The 24,813-nt window shown below is 35.4% G+C and overlaps 3 protein-coding genes across 3 annotated transcripts; 1 reads left to right on the top strand and 2 right to left on the bottom strand.

Moving 5' to 3' along the window:
* The first annotated feature begins 7,407 nt into the window (after positions 1-7,407).
* LOC104096667 (H/ACA ribonucleoprotein complex subunit 4-like) lies at positions 7,408-8,692 on the top strand. Its single transcript, XM_009603075.4, has 2 exons — positions 7,408-7,763; positions 8,382-8,692. Exons 1-2 carry the CDS (start codon positions 7,509-7,511, stop codon positions 8,544-8,546), a joined length of 420 nt encoding a protein of 139 aa, XP_009601370.1. The 5' UTR covers positions 7,408-7,508; the 3' UTR covers positions 8,547-8,692.
* A 3,744-nt stretch (positions 8,693-12,436) lies between these two features.
* On the bottom strand, positions 12,437-16,142 carry LOC104121570 (uncharacterized). The gene is made up of 2 exons (XM_018766700.3): positions 15,991-16,142; positions 12,437-13,686 (listed from the first exon to the last, which is right to left on the bottom strand). Exons 1-2 carry the CDS (start codon positions 16,003-16,005, stop codon positions 12,667-12,669), a joined length of 1,035 nt encoding a protein of 344 aa, XP_018622216.1. The 5' UTR covers positions 16,006-16,142; the 3' UTR covers positions 12,437-12,666.
* A 3,891-nt stretch (positions 16,143-20,033) lies between these two features.
* Positions 20,034-22,987, bottom strand: LOC104121569 (actin-101). The gene is made up of 5 exons (XM_009633597.4): positions 22,801-22,987; positions 22,045-22,114; positions 21,402-21,795; positions 20,520-21,133; positions 20,034-20,416 (listed from the first exon to the last, which is right to left on the bottom strand). The coding sequence occupies exons 2-5, from the start codon at positions 22,102-22,104 to the stop codon at positions 20,351-20,353; spliced, it is 1,134 nt and encodes a 377-aa protein (XP_009631892.1). The 5' UTR covers positions 22,105-22,114; positions 22,801-22,987; the 3' UTR covers positions 20,034-20,350.
* Positions 22,988-24,813: the final 1,826 nt, after the last annotated feature.

The raw sequence follows: 24,813 nt of genomic DNA, 5'->3' as shown, positions 1-24,813 counted from the left end.
AATAAATTTTATTGATTATTCCTCAAATTTATTCATTATGAAAATGACTTTCAAATTAAAATTGATTCTAAGTGATTTTTACTAGATTGAATAAATATAAGTTAAATCAACCAGCATTGGTTATATAACGTGTGTTGAGATTTTAAGCCTGTGTAGCTTAACGAGGGTGAATGAGAAATGGAGAAAAAAATAAAATATTTGAGTTTTCCTACTTGGCAAAGGGACATTGTCCCCATATTGGAGGAAGAAAAGGCTTTTGATGGGTATATATATAATTGCTCTTCTTCTAGCTCTTAAAGAGTTAAGAAGAAGGCAAGCCTCGCGCCGTCGTCGTCGTCCCATTTTGGTCAAAGATTGATTGATTAATCTTTTTGGACAAAATTCCTTTCAATTAATTAATTAATTAATTAAATAATTAACGAAAAATTCAATTCGGAATAACCCATGACCCGCGACCCGGTCCGGTCAGGCCCATTTTCTTTTCCGAATTATTTTAAATCTATTTTTTCGCAATATTTCAAACAACCATGTTCCTACAGTCATGGGTGTTTCTGAAAGGTTGCAAACCTTTTCAGAAATAATGCCAGCAACTCTATAAATAGAGTTTGAATCCCAGAATCTTTCCTTACGAAATTTTCAGAGCTGCTTCTTCTTCTTCTTCTGCACAAAAAATTAGTGTGTTTTAAAGCCTTCGAGTGGCTCGCTGTTCACCGGCGTTTTGGTACCAACACTCCGATGAGTTAAATCGTTATATCCTGGGAGGATATATTCCAGCACATCGGGTACTTGAGGGGAATAATTTTCTTAAGGACACACTGTGTATTCAGTGGGCTCGATTTATTCCTATACTGTTTTTCCAGAATTTATTTCGTAAACAAGTATTACTAACTTTCTGTTTTGTTTATATATTTCAGAAAGTTTAATTGTTTATTACAGCAATACAAAACAATAACAATCTTAAGGAAATTATTTTATTCTGTATTTTTGTTTGTGGAGATTAAAACGTGTGTGATTTTCTACTCCTTCTGAATTTTACTATTCTGATTTGAAGATATAAAAACTTCATCAGAGTATTGAAATTCAGAAAACGATTTGAAAAACATAAAAACTTCATCGTTTTCTGTGAAACAGTATATAAAAAACTTCGGTTTTATTTCTTATACATACTGTTTTTTTTGTTAATAACAATATTGTTTACTGTTCTAGTTTTGCCATTAATTGAATTCTTCTGTTGTTTACAGTGAGAAAATGGCAATTGATAACGGAAATTCTTCTGCGACTGTTGCGGCAACGACGATAGCCTCGTCAAGCCGGACTGTTATTCCACCGGCAGAGAAACCGTGAAAATTTTTCGGAGCCAACTTCAAAGGATGGCATCAAAGGGTGTTCTTCTGGCTTACCACACTTGGTATGCAGAAATTCACTAGTGAAGAACCTCCAGTGCCTGTTGCGGACATGCCGGACAACGAGAAATTCATGATTGTTAAGGCATGGAAGCAAGCAGATTTTCTTTGCAAAGGCTATATCTTAAGCGCTTTAGAGGATGACTTGTACAATGTGTACAGTGCGATGAATACTTCAAAATAATTATGGGACGCACTTGAGAAGAAGTACAAGACTGAAGATGCATGCTTGAAGAAGTTCGTGGTTGCCAAGTTTCTAGACTATAAAATGATAGACAACAAAATTGTTGGAACCCAAGTTCAGGAGCTTCAACTTATTTTTCATGACCTTATTGTTGAAGGTATGGTCGTGAATGAAGCATTTCAAGTGGCTGCAATGATTGAAAAATTGCCTCCTTCGTGGAGAGATTCCAAGAACTATCTTAAGCACAAGCGCAAAGAAATGAAGTTGGAAGATCTTGTGATTCGTTTCAAGATTGAGGAAGACAACAAAACAGCCGAGAAGAAGTCTCGTGGAAATTCAACGATCATGGGAGCTAATATCGTTGAGGAGACTGCTCCAAAAAGTAAGAAGAGAAAGAGGTCTTCTGGACAGACTAAGGAGCAGAACAAAAAGAAATTCAAGGGCAGCTGCTACAATTGTGGAAAAACCGGTCACAAAGCCCCTGATTGTCGTCTCCCGAAAAAGTATAAGAAGAAGGGACAAGCCAACATAGTGTTGAAGAATGATGACATTGATGATTTGTGTGCAATACTTTCGGAATGCAACCTAGTTGAAAATCCGAATGAGTGATGGATTGACTCTGGAGCCACTCGACATGTTTGTGCTGTCAAGGAAGCATTTGCGTCTTACTCTACTGCTGGTCCCAAAGAAGATCTTTCCATGGAAAATACTGCAACAGCCAAGATTGAAGGTTATGGAAAGATATTCCTGAAGATAACTTCCGGCAAGGTGTTAACGCTCAACAACATTCTTCATGTTCCTAATATTAGGAAGAATTTAGTTTCTATTTCTTTGCTTGTTAAGAATGAATTCAAATGTGTATTTGTTTCTGATAAAGTTGTTGTAAGCAAGAATGAAATGTATGTTGGAAAGGGCTACCTCACAGAGGGCCTCTCCAAACTAAATGTAATGGTTGTTGACAGTATAAATAAAATTTCAGCTTCTTCTTATTTATTGGAGTCAAATAATTTATGGCATATTCGTTTAGGACATGTCAATTACAAAACCTTGCGGAAGTTAATTAATTTAGAAGTATTGCCTAAATTCGAGTGTAATAAATCAAAATGTCAAATATGTGTTGAGTCTAAGTTTGTAAAACATCCTTATAAGTCTATTGAAAGGAATTCAAATCCTTTAGACTTAATTCATACTGACATTTGTGATATGAAGTCGACACCATCTCGAGGTAGGAAAAAGTATTTTATTACTTTTATTGACGACTGCACTCGATATTGTTATGTTTATTTGCTTAATAGTAAGGATGAAGCAATTAAAGCATTTAAGCAATACAAGAATGAAGTGGAGAATCAATTGAATAAAAAGATCAAAATGATTAGAAGTGATAGGGGTGGAGAATATGAATTTCCGTTTCCAGAAATATGTTCGGAATATGGAATTATCCATCAAACTACTGCACCTTACACACCTTAATCCAATGGAATTGCGAAAAGGAAAAACCGGACATTAAAGGAAATGATGAATTCTTTATTAATAAGTTCCGGATTACCACAGAGTTTGTGGGGCGAAGCTATCCTTACAGCTAACCGAATACTTAACAGAGTACCCCACAGCAAAACACAATCTATTCCATATGAAAAATAGAAAGGAAGAAAATCCAACTTGAAATATTTTAAAGTGTGGGGGTGTCTAGCAAAGATACAAGTTCCTTTACCTAAAAGGGTTAAAATCGGACCAAAAACTGTTGATTGCATTTTTATTGGATATGCTACAAACAGTAAAGCATGTCGGTTTTTGGTTCATAAATCCGATAATCCCGAAATTTACGTTAATACGGTAATGGAATCAGATAATGCTGAATTCTTTGAAAGCATCTATCCGTATAAAACTGAATGTGAGTCATTAAGTAAAAGACCTAAACGACCTCGGAAAGAACCAAAGGAAAATACTCCAAGTATAGAAGATCCAAGGCGTAGCAAACATCAAAGAACATCTACTTCCTTTGGACCAGATTTTGTGACATTCTTGCTTGAAAATGAGCCTCAAACTTTTAAAACAGCTATGTCATCTTCTGATTCAGCATTTTGGAAAGAGGCAGTCAATAGTGAGATTCAATCAATTTTGGATAACCATACATGGGAATTGGTAGATCTTCCTCCGGGAAATAAGCCTTTAGGTTCGAAATGGATCTTTAAATGGAAAGTGAAAGCTAATGGCACTATTGACAAATATAAGGCAAGACTTGTTGTCAAAGGTTATAGACAAAAGGAAGGCCTTGATTACTTTGACACTTACTCGCCAGTAACGAGGATAACATCTATTAGGGTGTTAGTGGCACTAACGGCCGTGTATGGTCTTGAAATCCATCAAATGGATGTTAAAATAAATTTTTTAAATGGAGAATTAGAGGAAGAGATTTACATGGAACAACCTGAGGGTTTTGCGGTTCCTAATAAAGAAAAGAAAGTGTGCAAACTTGTTAAGTCGCTTTATGGACTTAAACAAGCACCCAAATAATGGCATGCCAAATTTGGCCAAACAATATTGGCAAGTGGGTTTAAAATCAACGAGTGCGACAAATGTGTTTACATTAAAAACACTCCAGGTCATGAAGTCATTGTTTATTTATATGTTGATGACATGTTGATAATGAGCAAAAATATGGTAGATATAAATGCTACTAAGCGCATGTTGGCTAGTAAATTCGATATGAAAGACTTAGGAGTTGATGATGTGATCTTAGGAATCAGAATTCACAAGACTCCACAAGGTCTAGCATTATCACAGTCTCACTACATTGAAAAGGTACTTGACAAGTTCAAGTATTTGGATTTCAAAATTGCCAAGACTCCAATTGACGTGAGTTATGCACTTCAAAAGAATGAAGGTAAAAGTGACTCACAACTGTACTATGCAAGAGTATTGGAAAGTTTGATGTATATCATGAATTGTACGCGACCAGATATAGCATGTGCTATTAGTAAACTGAGTCGGTTTATAAGTAATCCCAATCATATACATTGGATGGCAATGAAATGAGTATTGGGGTATCTCAAACATACCCAAAATTATGCTTTGCATTATAACAAATATCCCTCCGTGATCGAGGGATATAGTGATGCAAATTAGATCACTGGATCATCTGAAGTTAAATCCACGAGTGGATATATTTTCACAATTGGGGGTGGAGCAGTGTCTTGGAAATCATCTAAACAAACATGCATCGCCCGTTCTACAATGGAATCTGAATTCATAGCTTTAGATAAGGCCAGTGAAGAAGCTGAATAGCTCCGGAATTTTTTGGAAGATATTCCATTTTGGCCCAAACCTTTGGCACCTATTTGTATACATTGTGATAGTCAAGCGGCAATAGGCAGGGCAGGGAGCGTTATGTATAACGAAAAATCTCGTCATATACGATAGAGACACAATACCGTTAGACAACTACTCTCTAGTAGTATTATCACAATTGACTACGTAAAGTCAAGAGATAACGTGTCGGATCCACTTACAAAAGGCATATCTAGAGAGGCAGTTGAATGATCATCAAAGGAAATGGGGTTAAGGTCCAGGACAAGTCATCATGGCGGTAACTCTACCTAGCAGATTGGAGATCCCACGAGCTAGGTTCAAAGAGATCAAACAAAGTTATGAATGACGGTTCAACATTTTCAAATAACTCAACCCATTCTCGTGATGAAGATAATGTTCAGAAATCGAGGTAAAGCATTAAGGCTTTTTGATGAGTCAACAAAGCTTAAAGGTTTTTTAATGATTTACTAAGTCTGGCAGGATATGACCAGATAGTGTGTCTATATGATTACACGTTTAGAAATCACCTGTATGAGTGTGAAGTGTAAGCCGCTTCAAGGGGAATGAAAGTAAAGGCCCATTCTCTAAGCACTCATGAAACCAGGCCGTGTTCATGACTGAAACGAACACAACCGTGAGAACCATAGATGGTTAAGGATTGATTGTGTGACTTATGTTGTCTAGGTATACAACAAAGCTCGACGGTTCAAAGATATCAAATCTACCGATTGACTGAGTATATCCGATATAAGCTCACTACGGAAAGTTCAAAGGGAAACCTACTTATCCAGATGCAATTAATTCTTGCATGTAAAACACACACGCGTCAGTGCATTCCTTTATTTTTTATCCATTCCCCATTCATGTGGGGGATTGTTGGGATTTTAAGCTTGTTTAGCTTAACGAGGGTGAATGAGAAATGGAGGGAAAATAAAATATTTGAGTTTCCCTCCTTGGCAAAGGGACATTGTCCCATATTGGAGGAAGAAAAGGCTTTTGATGGGTATATATATAATTGCTCTTCTTCTAGCTCTTAAAGAGTTAAGAAGAAGGCAAGCCTCGCGCCGTCGTCGCTCGCTCGGCTCGGCTTCGGCTTCGGATTTGGTCAAAGATCGATTGATTGATTAATCTTTTTAGACAAAATTCCTTTCAATTATTTAATTAATTTATTAAATAATTAACGAAAAATTCAATCCGGAATAACTCATGACCCGCGACCCGGTCCGATCAGGCCCATTTTCTTTCCCGGATTATTTTAAATCCATTTTCCCGCAATATTTCAAACAACCCTGTTCCAACAGCCATGGTTGTTTCTGAAAGGTTGCAAACCTTTTTAGAAATAATGCCAGCAACTCTATAAATAGAGTTTGAATCCCAGAATCTTTCCTTACGAAATTTTCTGAGCTTCTTCTTCTTCTTCTGCATAAAAATTCAGTGTGTTTTACAACCTTCGAGTAGCTCGCTGTTCACCGGCGTTTTGGTATCAACACTCCGATGAGTTAAATCGTTCTATCCTGGGAGGATATATTTCAGCACCTCAGGTACTTGAGGGGAATAATTTTCTTAAGGACACACTGTGTATTCAGTGGGCTCGATTTATTCCTATATTGTTTTTCCAGAATTTATTTCGTAAACAAGTATTACTAACTTTTTGTTTTGTTTATATATTTCAGAAAGTTTAATTGTTTATTACAGCAATACAGAGCAATAACAACGTGATCCTGGACGAAACTTCTATTGTCTCGGAACCGGTATGTTATATATTTAAATTGTATGAACAAGTATAAAGCGCTTTTGAATTTGGGCAGCTTGAAGCATGAGGACAAAGAGCCACAATTTAGTATGTATCGAAATTGATTGATCTGGCCATTTCATATTTTCAGTATTATCACGTGTACAAGGAACTACTTAGTATATAATACCATATACCTATTCTATTTTCTTTCTTCCTTTTATTTATACTATTATTTCAGTATCATCATGGAGCAGGTTATAAATTTTTTTATGATCTTCGCATATTTGATTTTTTTCTAATTCGTACACTTTTTTATGCTTGTTAGGGAAAAGGATTTGTCTCTCTGCCTAATGGTATATTTAAAGATATTGTTTGTCTTCATTTATAAATGCCAACTTCTTGCAAGTCTATTTTCATTTTGTAAACCGGTGACGATAATTAACGGCAAATTGTCAAAAAAGAATCTTTATTATACAGGTTATTCAGAGAACATTAATGTACAACATTCTTATTGCTATATGAAAGACGGTATTTACTGTACAATCTACACCACTCTTTAATTCTCGTTTTTTGTTATATATACACGCATTTTCCTATTCTCAGTAACCAAAAAAGAGGTCCAAACACGGAAATGAGAGCCCTTTTTTGTGATTGTGATTGATAACATTCCATAAATTAACATTACTACTTTCCTTAAAACTTTCTTTGGCTGAGATAGAAAAGCGGAATTACCTCAAATACAAATTTCATTTCCCATATATAGTATTCGTATTCGGAGCAAGAAAATATCCATCAATTGCAGTCATTATATTTGAGTTTGTGAGAGGAACATAAAGAGTTCCTTTCAACTCCAAAAAAGAGAAAAAAAAACAAAAATATGGGAGCTTGTGCTAGTGCACCGAAGGACTTGAAGGCTGAGGCCAAGGCAGCCCCTCTACCGGAGCAACCAAAGGAGGAGGAAACCACCGCCGCCGCCGCCGGCAGCCCGGAGGTGACAACCGTTGACAAGGAGGTGAACGGAGAAGATGAAGAAAAGAAGGTGGAAGATGGTGATGTTGCTAAGCCAAAGGAGGATGAGAAGGTGGCCGGGGATATTAACAAATCCAATTCTCTTGGGTCGTTGCTTGATGAGGTATATCATTATTTTTCTTTTTTATGATAATGATTTTTGAATATAACCCTATTTTTAAGGTAATGGTTATGTATTTAGTATGATAGAAGTCATTTTCTTTTTAACAAAAAGATATGACGAAGTCAATTTTTTAATAATTATATATGTAATGTGTAGCTTTATATTACTTTCTTCAACTATCAGTTAGATATCATTATTAATTTTTAGTACTAATAAATTTCCTCAACACTCTGATAGCTGATTATTAATGTTTAAATATTTTTTTAAGAAATATTTTTCATTCAACAATCAAACACAAAAAAATATTTTCAAATGAAAAATAATTTTTATTTAATATCGGAAACAACCTTTCTGCCTTTACAAGGTAAAGGCAGGACTGTACGTACATACTATCTTTCCTAGACTCCACTCGTGAGATTATACCGTGGGGTCGAAAAATAACTTCCATCTTACCAAATACTGATACATAAAAAAAACATAAAACTTTCTTGAACGTAACTGATCTCTGAATCCGAAAGGACTACAACACAAGAGGATGTATAGAATGTACAGTAGCTTATAATATTTCATAGTTTGGAGTATACGGTTTTGAAAATACTTTGAAAATGAATGGCACAGACCGAAGTAGAAAAGGAGTCAGTTAAAGATGAGAAAAGCTCGGAAACCACAGAGAAAAAACCAGAAGAAGCAAAGGTGGAGGAACTTCCAGCATCAGATGCCAACAAAGACACTGATGCTCAACAACCAGCTGCTGCAGAAGAGGCTGAAAAGAAATCAACATAGAGTTTAATCCAAGACATGGTCTCAAGAGAGCTTCAAATTAAATGATAAATGCATATGCTTTTTTGTTGGTTACTTGAGGGTCAAGGAAAAATTGTGTAGCAAAATATATTTGATTGGAACATATAGGGACTTGCATGGGTTCTAATGGTGGATATATATATATATATATATATATATATATATATATATATATATATATATATATATATATATTGTTTTTGAAGTATCTATAGTTTACTTGGCTATTTCATGTTATTATATTTCTCTTGATCTTTCTTTTAAATTCTTTTGATATTGTTACAACCTCTCTGCTTTCTTAAGGTGGGTAAGATTGCGTACACACTATCTTCCCCACACCTCACATGTGAGATTTTACTGAGTTTGTTGTTGTTGTTATCAATATTCACACACCCTGCATGTTAGGATCGGGAACTCGGGTAGTGCGAAATTTAGCCATACAACGGTATAATGACAATAACAAAGACAATGGAAGTTGATAACAACGACAATTAAAGTAGATAAAGAAGACACAAATTTAACGTGGTTCGGTCAAAGTGACCTACGTCCACAAGCGGAGAGGAGCAATTTACTATAACAATAAGAGTATAAAAGAGAGTACAAAATTAGAGTAAACACTCCAATTAATCCCAAATACCCTAAGAGAATAACCTCACAAGATTACTGCAAAGAACGGGTTCACACAAGTGCTTCCCAACACTAACTCTCATACAAAACACTCTTAATAAAGGAAGAAAGGAAGAAACAAGAATTGAAGACAAGTCTGTTGGTGTGTCTAAAATGAACTAATGGCCTTCCCTTTTATAAGCAAAAAAGTCTTGGCCTCTTAGGTGTAAAAAAAAGAGATACAACTTGTGCAAATGATGTCCAACACACAATGCAATATTTTTGGGTCCCAAAAAATATTGTCAACAAAGTTTACACTTTGCAAAAATGCTTATACTCATGTGATATGGACTCCATTAGCCAAAATAATGGCCATATTACAAATCTCCACCTTGACCTAATTTTGGATGATATAGTAAATTTTCTCCACCTTCTCCGCAAAATCCCCAATGGGCATATGTTAAAATTTAATGCCATCAAAATCAGACAAGTTATCTGATACCGAAACTGTAGTAGGGCCTATAATAATGGAGCCCAATAAAGTATACAACGAACCAGATCTGTGTGCTTTCATGATCACAAGAGCATCTTGAAAAACTTTTAAAACTCCAACTTCACTAGTGAATTTGCACCCAAGGGATTCTAAAGTGCCCAAAGATATGAGATTTTTCTTCAACTTAGGAACATATCTAACATCGGTGAGAGTTCTCACCACATCATCATGCATTCTGACCTGAATTGTACCTTTGCCAATAACGTTACAAATAACATTATTACCAGTTGAACAACTCCACCTCCAACTGAATCATATGTAGAAAACAAGTCCCTGCTAGGACACATATGATATGAACAACCGGAATCTAAAATCCACTCATTGTCTAATCTGAAACTAGTTTCAGTTGCTAAAAATATAGTTCCCTCAATCTCATCAGTTGCTACACTAGCTTCGGCGGTGTCAGTATTTTTGTGCTCATTTTTTCTTTCTTTATGATTTTCTTTATTTTTCAGTTTATAGCATTCAGAGATAATGTGACCTTTTTTATGACAATAACGACATTTTAAATTATTGTATCTGGATATGAAGTTGGATTTTCCCCTAACAAATAAGCCAACTTCCACTTGAGTTCCACTAGCTTCCCCAGTAATGTCACTATCTATTTGTTCTTTTGATTTTAAGATAGATTTAATATCCTTATAAGAGATATTATCCTTTGCATAAAGCATAGTATCTCTTATATGCTTAAAAGATGGGGGTAGAGAACAAAGCAGTAACACGGCTTGATCCTCATCTTTAATTTCAGTATCTATATTACTCAAATCCATAAGAATGGAATCAAAGATGTCAAGATGAGAGAGAATAGAGGTACCTTCACCCATACGAATTGTATAAAACTTCACGTAAAATCTCATTTGAGAGATTTAAAATGATACCTGCTTTTGCCATTTTGTCTAAGACGACAAACTCCTCATCCGTCATTTTATCCGACTTCTTCTCCTTTCCTTGCAACGCCAAGTCTAAGCCATCCTGAATTAGGATAGCTTCCATCTTTCATTGCTATATTCCGAAATTTGTACTTCGGTCAAATTTCTCAACATAGGTCTTTGTTAGAGTCATTTTGGCTATTGAAACTAACCGGGTTAGATTCGGCTCTGATACCAATTTGTTAGGATCGGGAACTCGGGTAGTGCGAAATTTAGCCATACAACGGTATAATGACAATAACAAAGACAATGAAAGTTGATAACAACGACAATTAAAGTAGATAAAGAAGACACAAATTTAACGTGGTTCGGTCAAAGTGACCTACGTCCACAAGCGGAGAGGAGCAATTTACTATAACAATAAGAGTACAAAAGAGAGTACAAAATTAGAGTAAACACTCTAATTAATCCCAAATACCCTAAGAGAATAACCTCACAAGATTACTGCAAAGAACGGGTTCACACAAGTGATTCCCAACACTAACTCTCATACAAAACACTCTTAATAAAGGAAGAAAGGAAGAAACAAGAATTGAAGACAAGTCTGTTGGTGTGTCTAAAATGAACTAATGGCCTTCCCTTTTATAAGCAAAAAAGTCTTGGCCTCTTAGGTGTAAAAAAAGAGATACAACTTGTGCAAATGATGTCCAACACACAATGCAATATTTTTGGGTCCCAAAGAATATTGCCAACAAAGTTTACACTTTGCAAAAATGCTTATACTCATGTGATATGGACTCCATTAGCCAAAATAATGGCCATATTACACTGCATTTTCAATTTCTAGTGAGCAAATTTAAGAAAAGATTTGGTTACAATGATAAAGGTCATAGAGTTCTGGCCAGCTCTAGCTACATCATGACCAGTAATGTTTTAGGACAGAAATGCATAGTTCCAAGCAAGCATCACACAACATACAAGAATGAATAAGCACCATGTTGTAAGATTTTAAAAATTAACCACATCAGAAGAACAACCACTAGTTTAGATGCTAGCACCAGTCAAAGTTATAGGAACCGAAGGCAATTTTTTTCTTTTCTTTTGGCAAGTATACCAAAGGTAATATTGCAACATGGCTATAATTGAGATTAAGCTAGGTACAACATAGGTGCATCGTGATAATGGCTGTGCTAATTCAACCAGCCTTTTACAACTTCGCAGGGGGTAAGGAGTTGCCAATTAAAGCATTTATATAGGTAAAAGCAAGAAATAAAGTGAAAGTTATCAAACATATTAGGATCGGTAAACCTAGTAGTGCGAAATTTAGCCAAACAATGTTATAATGACAATAACAAAGACAATGCAAGTTGATAATAACGACAATTAAAGAAGATAAAGAAGATACAAATTTAACGTGGTTCGGTCAAGGTGACCTACGTCCACAAGCGGATAGGAGCAATTTCATTATACCAACAAGAGTACAAAAGAGAGTACAAAATTAGAGTAAATACTCTAATTAGTCCCAAATAACCCAAGAGAATAACCTGCAAGATCACTCCAAAGAAAGGGTTCACACAAGTGTTTCCCAACACTCATTCTCTTACAAAATATTCTATAATGAAATAAAGGAGGAGAAAGAAAGACAAGAGTGAAAAGCTCTTGAATTAGTATGCAAATGAGGAGAAACTCCTCTATTTATAGCAAGATATCCTTGGCCTAATAGTGGATATTATGTCATGGTAAATATCACGATCCACAAATTTTGTTATAGTGAATATTATGTCATGATATTTGGCCCACACTTGAGAAGAAGCCAAATCAATGGCCATATTACAAAACACATTATAAATAAAGTAGTCCAAATAAGTGCCAACAAGGTTATGCTCTTGTCATAAGGCTGAACAAGAAGAGATTAGAAGTTCGTACTTCCTACATTGAAATTTAAGAACGAGTAGTACAGACCACATATACTGCAACACTGATACATGATTCAGTCAAAAGGGTGCATTCCACTGCGCTTGAGTTCAAGCACCAACTGCTGATTCTCAAGCTTGATAACCTCATTATCCAAGCATCATCTTTTGTAGCTCCTTGTTTTCTTTACTGCAGAATCTCGTGCTTGAACCTCTTCTTCTCCAATTCCAGAATTTGAGCCTGAATTTTGTTCTTTCAACAGTAGTAAGCGAGGGAGACTATGCTCGTCCTGTATTTCTCTCTCCTCATTGTTCATAGAAGCGTGAATCTCATTGTTATAAGGATGAAGCACATTTGGATCTAATGTAGTGGTACCATTCAGAGATGAATGGGCCATATTCAGTTCTCTTTCTTCTCCTCCTACTTTCCTCTTCGCAGGCATATCCTGCACCAAATTAGGATATGCTGTACTGGTACAATTCAGAGATGCACAAGTCATATTTGAAACTCTTTCTTCTCCACCTGTCTTCCTCTTCAAAGGCAAATCCTGCAACACGTTTTCGGTTTCACACTTGTCTCTACCCTTTACAGCCAACAGCACAGATTGCTGAACTTCCTGATCATGGGGAAGGAATAATCTATTCTGATTGTTGTATGAGCACATTTCTTGGTAGAACAACTGTTTGCTACCTAAAAGCTTCTTCATTTCTTCTTTCAAATCATCAGATAGGTCCATCATTTCTAGAAGTGCTGGGTTCTCCACGACATGACATGCAGTGCCTCTCCCAAGTACATCATTCAGTCTCTTGAACTTTTTGTTCATATCATTAAACTTATCCTCACATTGCTGAGGAGAGACTTGATGACCTCTTTCAGCCATAACACAGGAAATGGCCCTCCATTTACCCTTCTTGATGAAAACCCCATTGGACAACACTTCTTCTCCGATGTAAGAAACAGAAGTAATCAAAAGCTTAACCATCTCATCTGTCCATTTCATACGATGATATAATGGCTGCTTCTCCTCAGTATGTCCAGAGACTTCTGTTACATCATTCAAACCCTCATGATACGTTTCAGGCATCTCGATGCTATTGAGTTTGATAGCATCAAGCAACTGCATTTCTTGGTCAATGTCTTCCATGTTGCTTACACCAAAGGACATCACTTCTGGAGGATGCTGCACAAGAACCACAAGACCCTGGTTAGGGTGATCAGTTAGTTGGTGATTGACTTGCATTGACCTGAACAACTCTAGCTGCCCACTTTCTAATCCGGAGCCATAAAAAAAAGCAATGTGATGAATTTATGTTTCACATTAGTATAGCAGCAACATAAAGAAAGTAAACAACTACACCTCAACCCCAAGTAAGTTGGGGCCGGCTATCTGAATCATCACTATCCATTAATAAAGTAAATCAAAATAAAATTTCAGATCATATACAATTTTGCTCATTCCTCAGATAATGGACAGACAAGTTCTCAGGATTAAGTTCATGCATACAAAAAGATGCAAAACAGTGGATTCTGGATTTTACTAAATCTGCAACTAGAAAAGAGGAGTACTGAGGCTAGTTGACATACAACCCACAGTACATAAGACTTTCCTACTATGCTTAACTTACAAAAAACATGGGTATTTCAATGGAAACAATCAACTACAAAAAAGACACTCAATAGTTATGAAGAACTAACAAGAAAGGGAAAGAATTGATTCAAGCACATCATACCAATGCAGATACAAAGCAAAAAAAGATGAATTTACTATAAAATAAATAAAACCAATCTCAAATAGAGAGTAAATCTTTCAAACCTTTAGAATATAAGTTCTTGCTTATTTCTAAGGAAGAGCCACATGCATTAAGCGAGTACTCTAAGAGCGCTTCATGAAACATTGTTTTGATCGCCCGGGGAAGAGGAGAACTTAATATAGAAACGAGGTTTGCAAAACAAGGGCCGTTGCTGCTGACAACTGGACGATGGAAGAAACAGGTGGTTTAAAGTGAATGCTTTCACACTTTGGCTCACTAAATCCATCAATGAGTCAGAGTTATGTATTACAAGTTCAAACAAGAAGCATAATCAGCATATTAATTTTGAAAAAATAAATGCCAGACACATTCTGGGAAATATTTTAGAGCTGATTAAGGACAAAATATAAGCCTTAATTTCCTCCGCCCCCTCAACCACTGATTCTCTCCCTAGTTTTTTCAAGAAAAAAATAACATAAATAACTTTGAAACTCAAACAACATTGTCTAGAGAATGGTTCCAGGCAAAGTGCATTTAAATCAACTCACAGCCAAGTTTATAAAACTGCTCTCAACTTTACTTTACCACAAAGGCAGAATGCTAAATACAGAACGTAAAATATCAAACTTATTACAGATCTATACAAAAAGGCTTGGATAGAAATAATATATCATATTATATGCTTTGCGTTGAACAATCATCCTTTGATAAATTTTGTAGAGACGACGAGTAATGGCCTACTGGCTTTCATTGACTGTAGCCTAGCTGTTGCCTTTATTAGCTATTCCTCTTTCCTTTTGCTTCTCCCATATATTTATATTTCGTTGTGTATATACCCTTTACAAACATTTCTTTCATTTCTTAATTTTACCTTTCTCAACTTTTATTCCTCAAATTTATCTGAACATGATAAAGAACTAATAGATACAGATATAAATGATGAATAACTTTGCCAGAGATATAAGGTGTAGAGGGAAAGAAAAAGGTATTCTATCATCAAATATGTGTGTGTGTGGCGACTTGAAGCCCCAATCTCATGGTTGGAGGCGAGGTGTCGCTTCAATTTTTTTTCCTGTTTCTGTAGTTCACTATCATCATCCAAGTGATGACATCTCGACTAGGAGCTTTAGTCATTACATTAAAAATTATAATTTTATCAACAGGATGCAACATAGGGATTGATGTGCTTCGAGTGTAATAAAGTAAGCTTCCCTCAAGAACTTCACGATCCTTTTAATTATTTTACTTCTTTTCTTGTTCTGCTTCCCATTTATATCTTCTCTGTTTCATTTTCTTGGAGTGCCTCTAATGATTCATTGAATAGTGTATGCAGTAGTGAATGAACAGGCAATCTTCTGGTGCACTAAAAGAGGAACTTAACAGAGAAATTAATCAGCATTTAAGAAAAAAGAAATCAATCAGAGGGGAGGACAGAGTGAAAGAGGTACAGGCAGTGAGTTTAGGTCACAGTAGTGAAGACGATGGACAGTAATTCAAATATAGCAAACAAAAACTCAGGATTACATATAATAGTTTTCTGTTTTTTTTTTTTTTTTTTTTGGCAGACTAAGTTTTGCTTGTAACTTTTACAGCTTCTCCATTATGTGTTAACAAACCAATAACTTGATAAGTAACTGGAAATCAATTAGATAAACAAACAAGAACATGAATGGTTTGTTTTATGAATCCTATATCATGCATGAAAGCATTAAGCACTTAAATTTCATTCATACCGATGAAAAGTGCATGCTGTTGAAGCTCTACCCTCAAAAGGTCCAAAAAAAAGAGTTTATGCTTGCAGCTATTTGGTACACCATTTCTTAATACAGCAAATCTGATGTGCATCTGATGAGACCAGCATAGCCGAGTTAGTTCACTTCTAATGGAAAATAATTTACTAGGAGTCCATATCCGAAGCAAGGTAAGACAGTGAAGTAGGAAGCATATGGCATCCGAACGGCAAAAGGCCAGCTCACTCTCAGTTCACTTGAATGTGCATCCATATCTTGTTAACTTATTTCTAATGTCAGAACTTATTCTTCAAGATTCATTCACTCAATTTCCTGTCTCAACCTTCAGAGATCCAAATACTCGATCTGGTTGCATGTTTTCTGTTAGGATCGAGAACCCGGGTAGTGCGGAATATAGCCAAACAACGGTATAATGGCAATAACAAAGACAATGGACGTTAATAACAACGACAATTAAAGTAGATAAAGAAGACACAAATTTAACGTGGTTCGGTCAAAGTGACCTACGTCCACAAGCGGAGAGGAGCAATTTACTATAACAATAAGAGTACAAAAGAGAGTACAAAATTAGAGTAAACACTCTAATTAATTCCAAATACCCTAAGAGAATAACCTCACAAGATCACTCCAAAGAAAGGGTTCACACAAGTACTTCCCAACACCAACTCTCATACAAAACACTCTTAATAAAGGAAGAAAGGAAGAAACAAGAATTGAAGACAAGTCTTGTTGGTGTGTCTACAAATGAGGAGAAACTCCTCTATTTATAGCAAGAAATCCTTAGCCTAATAATAGATATTATGTCATGGCAAATGTCATGATCCACAAATTTGTTATAATGGATATTATGTCATGGCAAATGTCATGAACCACAAATTTGTTATAATGGATATTATGTCATGGCAAATGTCATAAAAATTTGGCTATATTACAAATATCCACCTTGGCCTAATTTTGGCTGATATAGTAAATTTGCTCCACCTTCTCCGCAAAAGCCCCAATGGGCATATGTCAAAATTTAATGCCATCAAAATCAGACAAGTTGTCTGATACCGAAACTATAGTAGGGCCTATAACAGTGGAGCCCAATAAAGTATACAACGAACCAGATCTGTGTGCTTTCATGATCAAACGAGCACCTTGAAAAATTTTCAGAACTCCACCTTCACCAGTGAATTTGCACCCAAGGGATTCTAAAGTGCCTAGAGATATGAGATTTTTCTTCAACTCAGGAACATATCTAAACATCGGTGAGAGTTCTCACCACATCATCGTGCATTCTGACCCGAATTGTACCTTTGCCAATAACGTTACAAGTAACATTGTTACCCAATTGGACAACTCCACCTGCAACTGAATCATATGTAGAAAATAAGTCCCTTCTAGGACACATATGATATGAACAACCGGAATCTAAAATCCACTCATTGTCTAATCTGAAACTAGTTTCAGTTGCTAAAAATATAGTTCCCTCAATCTCATCAGTTGCTACACTAGCTTCGGCGGTGTCAGTATTTTTGTGCTCAGTTTTTCTTTCCTTATGCTTTTCTTTATTTTTCAGCTTATAGCATTCGGAGATAATGTGACCTTTCTTATGATAATAGCGACACTGTAAATTATTGTATCTGGATATGGAGTCGGATTTGCTCCTAACAAACAAGCCAACTTCTACTTGAGTTCCACTAGCTTCCCCAGTAATATCACTATCTATCTGTTCCTTTGATTTTAAGATAGATTTAATATCCTTATAAGAGATATTATCCTTTGCATAAAGCATAGTATCTCTTATATGCTTAAAAGATGGGGTAGAGAACAAAGCAGTAACACGGCTTGATCCTCATCTTTAATTTCAGCATCTATATTACTCAAATCCATAAGAATGGAATCAAATGTGTCAAGATGAGAGAGAATAGAGGTACCTTCACCCATACGAATTGTATAAAGCTTCTGCTTCAGGTAAAGTCTATTTTCTACCGTCCTCTTCATATATAAGGTTTTCAATTTTTCCCACATGCCTTTAGCTGTGGTTTCTATAGAAACTTCACGTAAAACCTCATTTGAGAGATTTAAAATGATACCTGCTTTTGCCTTTTTGTCTATGATGGCAAAATCCTCGTCCGTCATTTTAACCGGTTTCTTCTCCTTTCCTTGCAATGCCAAGTCTAAGCCATCCTGAATTAGGATAGCTTCCATCTTTAATTGCCACATTCCGAAGTTTGCACTTCGGTCAAATTTCTCAACATAGGTTTTTGTTAGAGTCATTTTGGCTATTGAAACTAACCCGGTTAGATCCGGCTCTGATACCAATTTGTTAGGATCGGGAACCCGGGTAGTGCGGAATATAGCCAAACAACGGTATAATGGCAATAACAAAGACTATGGAAGTTGATAACAACGACAATTAAAGTAGATAAAGAAGACACAAATTTAACGTGGTTCGGTCAAAGTGACCTACGTCCACAAGCGGAGAGGAGCAATTTACTATAACAATAAGAGTACAAAAGAGAGTACAAAATTAGAGTAAACACTCTAATTAATCCCAAATACCCTAAGCGAATAACCTCACAAGATCACTCCAAAGAAAGGGTTCACACAAGTGCTTCCCAACACCAACTCTCATACAAAACACTCTTAATAAAGGAAGAAAGGAAGAAACAAGAATTGAAAACAAGTCTTGTTGATGTGTCTACAAATGAGGAGAAACTCCTTTATTTATAGCAAGAAATCCTTAGCCTAATAATGGATATTATGTCATGGCAAATGTCATGATCCACAAATTTGTTATAATGGATATTATGTCATGGCAAATGTCATGAACCACAAATTTGTTATAATGGATATTATGTCATGGCAAATGTCATGAAAATTTGGCCATATTACATTTTCTCTAGTTTAAAACAAGGAATTTCATCTGGCTACTAGGGCCATATATTCACATGCTTCCCCTTGTTCCTTCCTCTTATAGGACAACCATGGCATATTAGAATCTTTATCTAGTGGATGACCATATCTGCTTCATTGCTTTTGACATTCCAGTCCAGCAACTTTCAAGGTCATAACCCTGGTCCTGGCTACAGAAACTTTTGAGGTTTCACCCTCTTCTCTGCCATCTTATCTGCTGCCGTGCTGTGCTGTGCCGTGCCATGTCCCATGCCACATAGTGGCAGCAAAACTCTAAGAATGACTATGGATTCTTCAAAATACATTTTCAAAAAAAAAAAAAAAAAAAAGGCATTTTCAAAAGCAGCTCAAATTCGAACACATCCGTGTGACATAGCAACCAAGCCAACTCCTATTCATCTCTCCACTAGATTTCACTGGAACCACTAGATTTTTCATCCTCCACCATGAACGCTGGAATTTGCCAACAAAAACATTACCTTATGATTTAGCGCATCACTGAAAAATCTTGGGGTGGAAGTGGAAAACACCCAAAAACATCTCAGGACGAGAAGCCCATGTGAGTCGACCACGGACTATCTTTGTTTGAGGCAAACACAAATCTACAAAAACTTGGCAGGTGGAGCCCAAATTTAAATCTATGTTCCCTCTTTCTTTCTTTCTTTTTTTGGGTTTTAAATAGGGAAAAATTGCCTACTGGGAACAGAGGATTGTAAAAGTGGCAGCAGTGGTTTTCTTCTAAGTATATTGGGAAACACAAATCATTGTCATAAATATAGAAGTACGTTCAACTTTAGCTAATAGCCTAATACTACATTACGTCAATTTAATTTGCATTAACAGTCAATACTTCCTAGTATTTATTACCTTAAAAAAACCAATTTTCAAATCCCAGAGGACTTGTACTTTTGAAAGGAACTAGAGCCTTAACGAATTATGAAGATTGTAATGTAGGAACTGATTTACTATGAACAATAATGTTCAATTTCCTCTTTGTTATGTCATGTTAAATTATAAAAATTGTTATATCATGAATTAATAGTAATACATGAGTTGCTATGTCTGAATTGTCTGTTTTAAGAGCACATGTCTATAAAGCTTGAGAAGAAACAGAGACCACCATATACCAAAGATTTCAAAGCCAGCCATGAATTGACATTACTCAGTATAAGAATATACACAGGAATCAAAATCCAGAATAACATGAAGATTAAAAGCGGAGTGTAAAAAGATAACCTCTAACATCAAAAACAATAGTAACACTAAGACTCAAATGACATTAAGAAAACCAGGGTACAGTTTAAAAGCTTACACCCTATTATACATTACTTAATCTTCATCTTTATGAACTCAAAACATTCAACTTTAACAAAGCCTGACCAGAACTCCAACCAAACTGTTGAAGCAGATAATGAGCAGATGAGCTCCTCCCTCTATCAACTTAGAAGCATTTCCGGTGAACAATGGAAGGACCAGATTCATCATATTCACCTTTTGTTATCCACATCTGTAGTTCAAGAAACAAAATCAGCAAGGATCCCAACAAACAAAATTTCGGAATACGGCTAAACCATATTAGAGTTTGAGGAGAATTCATTATTATGCATTACCTGTTGGAAGGTGCTGAGAGAAGCTAAGATAGATCCTCCAATCCAGACACTGTACTTGCGTTCAGGAGGCGCCACCACCTTGATCTTCATGCTGCTGGGAGCAAGAGCAGTAATCTCCTTGCTCATGCGATCTGCAATACCAGGAAACATTGTTGTTCCACCACTGAGGACGACGTTTCCATAAAGATCCTTTCTGATATCTACATCGCACTTCATGATGGAATTGTAAGTCGTTTCGTGGATTCCAGCAGCTTCCATTCCAACAAGTGATGGCTGGAATAAAACTTCTGGACATCTGAACCTCTCTGAGCCAATGGTAATCACCTGCCCATCTGGTAACTCATAGCTTTTTTCAACAGAAGAGCTACTCTTTGCAGTCTCCAATTCTTGCTCATAGTCAAGTGCAACATATGCTAGTTTCTCTTTAACATCGCGGACAATTTCCCGTTCAGCGCTAGTGGTGAATGAATAACCTCTTTCGGTCAAGATTTTCATCAAACAATCAGTAAGGTCACGACCAGCTAGATCCAATCGAAGAATTGCATGAGGAAGGGCGTAACCTTCATAGATTGGTACTGTATGTGAGACACCATCACCAGAATCCAGTACAATACCTGTTGAGATGGCCAAAAGCATAATTAGAAAGGAAAACTTGAAGATTCAAAGCATAGCATTATATGGCAACAATCACACTATGCTAAATCAGAACCATAAATAAAAATTAAAAGCTGAAATGAAGCAAAGATCACCAGACTTCTCTCCATGACCGAGTTACTTGAAATTTTAATTTAAACAATATCGTAATGGATATGCCGACTGTTAAATAATCAATCTACAAATCAAAAACTTGGTTATAAAATAAGGGTAAGAGTCAGGTTGCACCTGTTGTACGGCCACTGGCGTATAGGGACAACACAGCTTGAATAGCAACATACATGGCAGGCACATTGAAAGTCTCAAACATGATCTGTGTCATCTTTTCTCTATTGGCCTTGGGGTTCAAGGGTGCTTCAGTAAGTAGCACGGGATGCTCTTCAGGAGAAACACGCAACTCATTGTAAAATGTATGATGCCAAATCTTCTCCATATCGTCCCAGTTGCTTACTATTCCATGCTCAATGGGATACTTTAAGGTGAGAATACCTCTTTTTGACTGAGCTTCATCACCAACATATGCATCCTTTTGACCCATCCCGACCATAACACCAGTGTGTCGAGGTCGACCAACAATACTAGGAAAAACAGCCCTTGGAGCATCATCACCAGCAAATCCAGCCTGCAGGTAAATAGATCAAAAGAGACATCAATTAAGAGAAGTATTACGATTTATTCCCAACAATCAGAACCAGAATACAAAACTTGAAATACAAGGGTGCATATCTTAAGCGGTTCAAACCAATGAGGACCAAAAGACTTGTTTTTTTCCCTACTAAAATATAAGATAATATTTTGCTACATTTACAGTTAATGAGTTACATGCCTCCGGTAAAAACCAAAAGACTTATTGTATCACTTAAGAACTAACCTTAACCATTCCTGTTCCGTTATCACAGACAAGGGGTTGAATATCTTCTGAGTCAGCCATCTTTTAAAACCTGGCACAAGGTGGTATTAGTGAAGAACTGTAAGAAAAGATGAAAAGTACTATTCTAGTAATCGAGCTAGATGTAACGAAGTATGGGTAGAATAATTGAATTTTCTAGACAGGCCATGCATGTACTATGCAGAAAAAGAAGAAGATACACAAATAGAAGAACACATAGATAGATACTCATGGAATTATATTGACCAATCAATCCACAACTACGCCTCAATCTAAACAAAATTGAGACTCAATTTAGCTGATCTCCGGAATCTCATGATCAAGTCAGAACTACCCTGCTTGCTAAGGGGAGCAAGAATGAAATTCAAGAGATAGAAACTTTCATTCAAGATCGTTTAGCACCGTAAAGATAATCCAAATCCACATGAGATCTTACAGACAGACACGGAGTATTTACTTGTTACCACCAATTGATTTACAGATCCTGATCTTAGTCGCAAAATTGATAGTATCTTCTCTAAATTCAAACTTGTAAGCATGGTATTAACATCTATAAACAAAATACTCACAAAGCTCGAAAACGGATACACAGTCAATTTAAGCAAGAATTGGAAAAAGGATCATCTGATAAAGAACTTTTATTTTTTTGCATCAAACAGTCATAAAGAAATTAAAGAAGATCAGAGAGATCAATCAACAGAAAGAAAATTGTGAAGAATCTGAAAAATTGAAACGTACCAGTTGAAGATCACGTTGGAGCTTAGGAGAAGTAGAGAAGAGGAAGGGTTTAAGGAGTGTCGTTGAAAATGAAGAATGGGAATATACGTGGTTTTCTGTATTCAAAGGCAGCAGTTTGGTATATAAGCTATAGTGTGACGTTGTGGGGGTTTATGATAAATGAAATTGAAATTCAAATGAAATTAACAATTGTGGCATGTTTGGCTGCTCACTAAAAAAGCCAGGCAAAGGGATCTTATCATCTCTCATAGTAGTATCTTTTTCTTTCTTTTTTCTTTTGGAAGAAGGCGGGCCGGGTAATTCATTTTCTTGTAAATTAAATTATAAACCACATTGTTATATATTGTTGACCAGGAACTATGTTTAGCCTATCATTTTTCATTTTTTTGTTTGGAACTATTAGTAATTTTTAAAATTACCAGCAGTGTAATGTTTGTTGAGTGAAATTGTAGGACCACAATTATATTTTTAAGAAAAAATTAGAGAAAAAATTATATGAAGAATTGTAATAATGAGTCCTGTGTAACTTTTTTTGTGTGAGGGTTGCATGCTTAAAAGATTTAAATAAAAACTAGACATTAAAGAGTAAAGTGGATTTTCAGTTTGGAACAATTAGTGAAATACTATCTTAAGTAAACATATGTTGATGAACCTTTAGAAAGGATATTATGCTAAGAAAAACAATCTTTACAAGTTCCTTGTTCATTTATTTGGCTACTTGTTATCCATTTCCCAACCTTTTACATTATTTTCGGATTTAGCTTTTGTCTCTCAGTGTAATTTTTGAAATATTAACAATTATAACAAAAAAAGTAAGTAAGGATTTGGATTAGTTCTCACTTCTCACCTACGTTTATTGTTTTTAAAAAATACTTTTTGATTGATTTTCCATGACCATTTATTTTTCCAAGCGCCATTGAATAAAAATAAATATTATTCATTAGAGGGTAAATAAACAAGACATGAACAAAATGACGACGCCAAAGTTAATTTTTCAAAATTAAGGAGGTGGATGTTAACCAGTACAGGTCATCTTAGAAGATTCTCAACAAAGCAAAAGATTGCCAACTAAGCAACTTTAATTAAAAGGGTCAATTACAACTTAAAATTTGAATTAAAACAATATAAAAACAATAAGAAAGAATCAGATGTGAAAGTTTGAAAGCAAAACTTTTTCTTTGCTAAAAAAGAAATGCTAGATGGGGTCTGGTGAGTAATGGAATCCAGTCAAAAAATGTCGGCATCCAATCTGGAATATTTGAGGTGGTCTTCCTAATTTCCACGTCAATCTTATTTGGTTCAAACGTAGGACCGCCATCCTAGGCCGGTGGTTGGTCTACCTGGCCGCCGACCTTTTCTTTTGGTTTTGGCTGTTATCTTAAATTAGTCCAATCACCGATGCATGAGTAAAGTGGTAGAATTAATGGGATCTCTAGCTTTTCATTAATAATCGCACGATACACTGTTAGTATTAAAAAAATATTAATTAAATTAAATTATGATCGGACTTATTTAAACATATTAGATCGTATTGTTTTAATAAATTTCAATTGTCATCTTATTTGTCAATATGATATACCCAATAATAAAATCTCTATTAAATTAAAGGAACTTATATAATCATTGAATAACTTTTTGTTCTATATTTTTCCTTATTCTATTATCCCATGTTTAGTATTTTTACATTATTAATAAAAAATTTTATTAACATATTACTTTGTTTAATAATATTTTTATCTACTACTTTCTTTTTATAATATAATAGAAGCTATATATTTTATTACTCGTGAAATATTTTTTTATTTTAAATTTTATCCTATTGTTCTCAATAATATTATCTGAATTTTAATAAATAAAATCTCTATTAAATTAAAGATTGTATAGTCATGAATAACTCTTTTGTTCTGTATTTTTATTTATTACATTATCCAATATTTAGTATTATTGTATTGCTAATAGAAACTTTTATTAGCATATTACTTTATTTAAATTTTTGTATGCCACTTTATTTTT

This window comes from Nicotiana tomentosiformis, chromosome 1 (assembly GCF_000390325.3).
Source record: "Nicotiana tomentosiformis chromosome 1, ASM39032v3, whole genome shotgun sequence".
Lineage (NCBI taxonomy): Eukaryota > Viridiplantae > Streptophyta > Magnoliopsida > Solanales > Solanaceae > Nicotiana > Nicotiana tomentosiformis.
The sequence above is the reverse complement of the archived record's forward strand: the minus strand, read 5'-3'. Positions and strand labels throughout refer to the sequence as shown.

What these genes read in the sequence shown, in the direction of transcription:
- LOC104096667 (XM_009603075.4), top strand. Translation starts at nt 7,509, where the DNA reads ATGGGAGCTTGTGCTAGTGCACCGAAGGACTTGAAGGCTGAGGCCAAG. An exon ending in TTGGGTCGTTGCTTGATGAG is followed by an intron (nt 7,764 to 8,381) that starts GTATATCATTAT and finishes TGAATGGCACAG; the next exon opens with ACCGAAGTAGAAAAGGAGTC.
- LOC104121569 (XM_009633597.4), bottom strand. Translation starts at nt 22,104, where the DNA reads ATGGCTGACTCAGAAGATATTCAACCCCTTGTCTGTGATAACGGAACA. An exon ending in ACGGAACAGGAATGGTTAAG is followed by an intron (nt 21,796 to 22,044) that starts GTTAGTTCTTAA and finishes ATTTACCTGCAG; the next exon opens with GCTGGATTTGCTGGTGATGA. An exon ending in CGCCAGTGGCCGTACAACAG is followed by an intron (nt 21,134 to 21,401) that starts GTGCAACCTGAC and finishes CCATCTCAACAG; the next exon opens with GTATTGTACTGGATTCTGGT.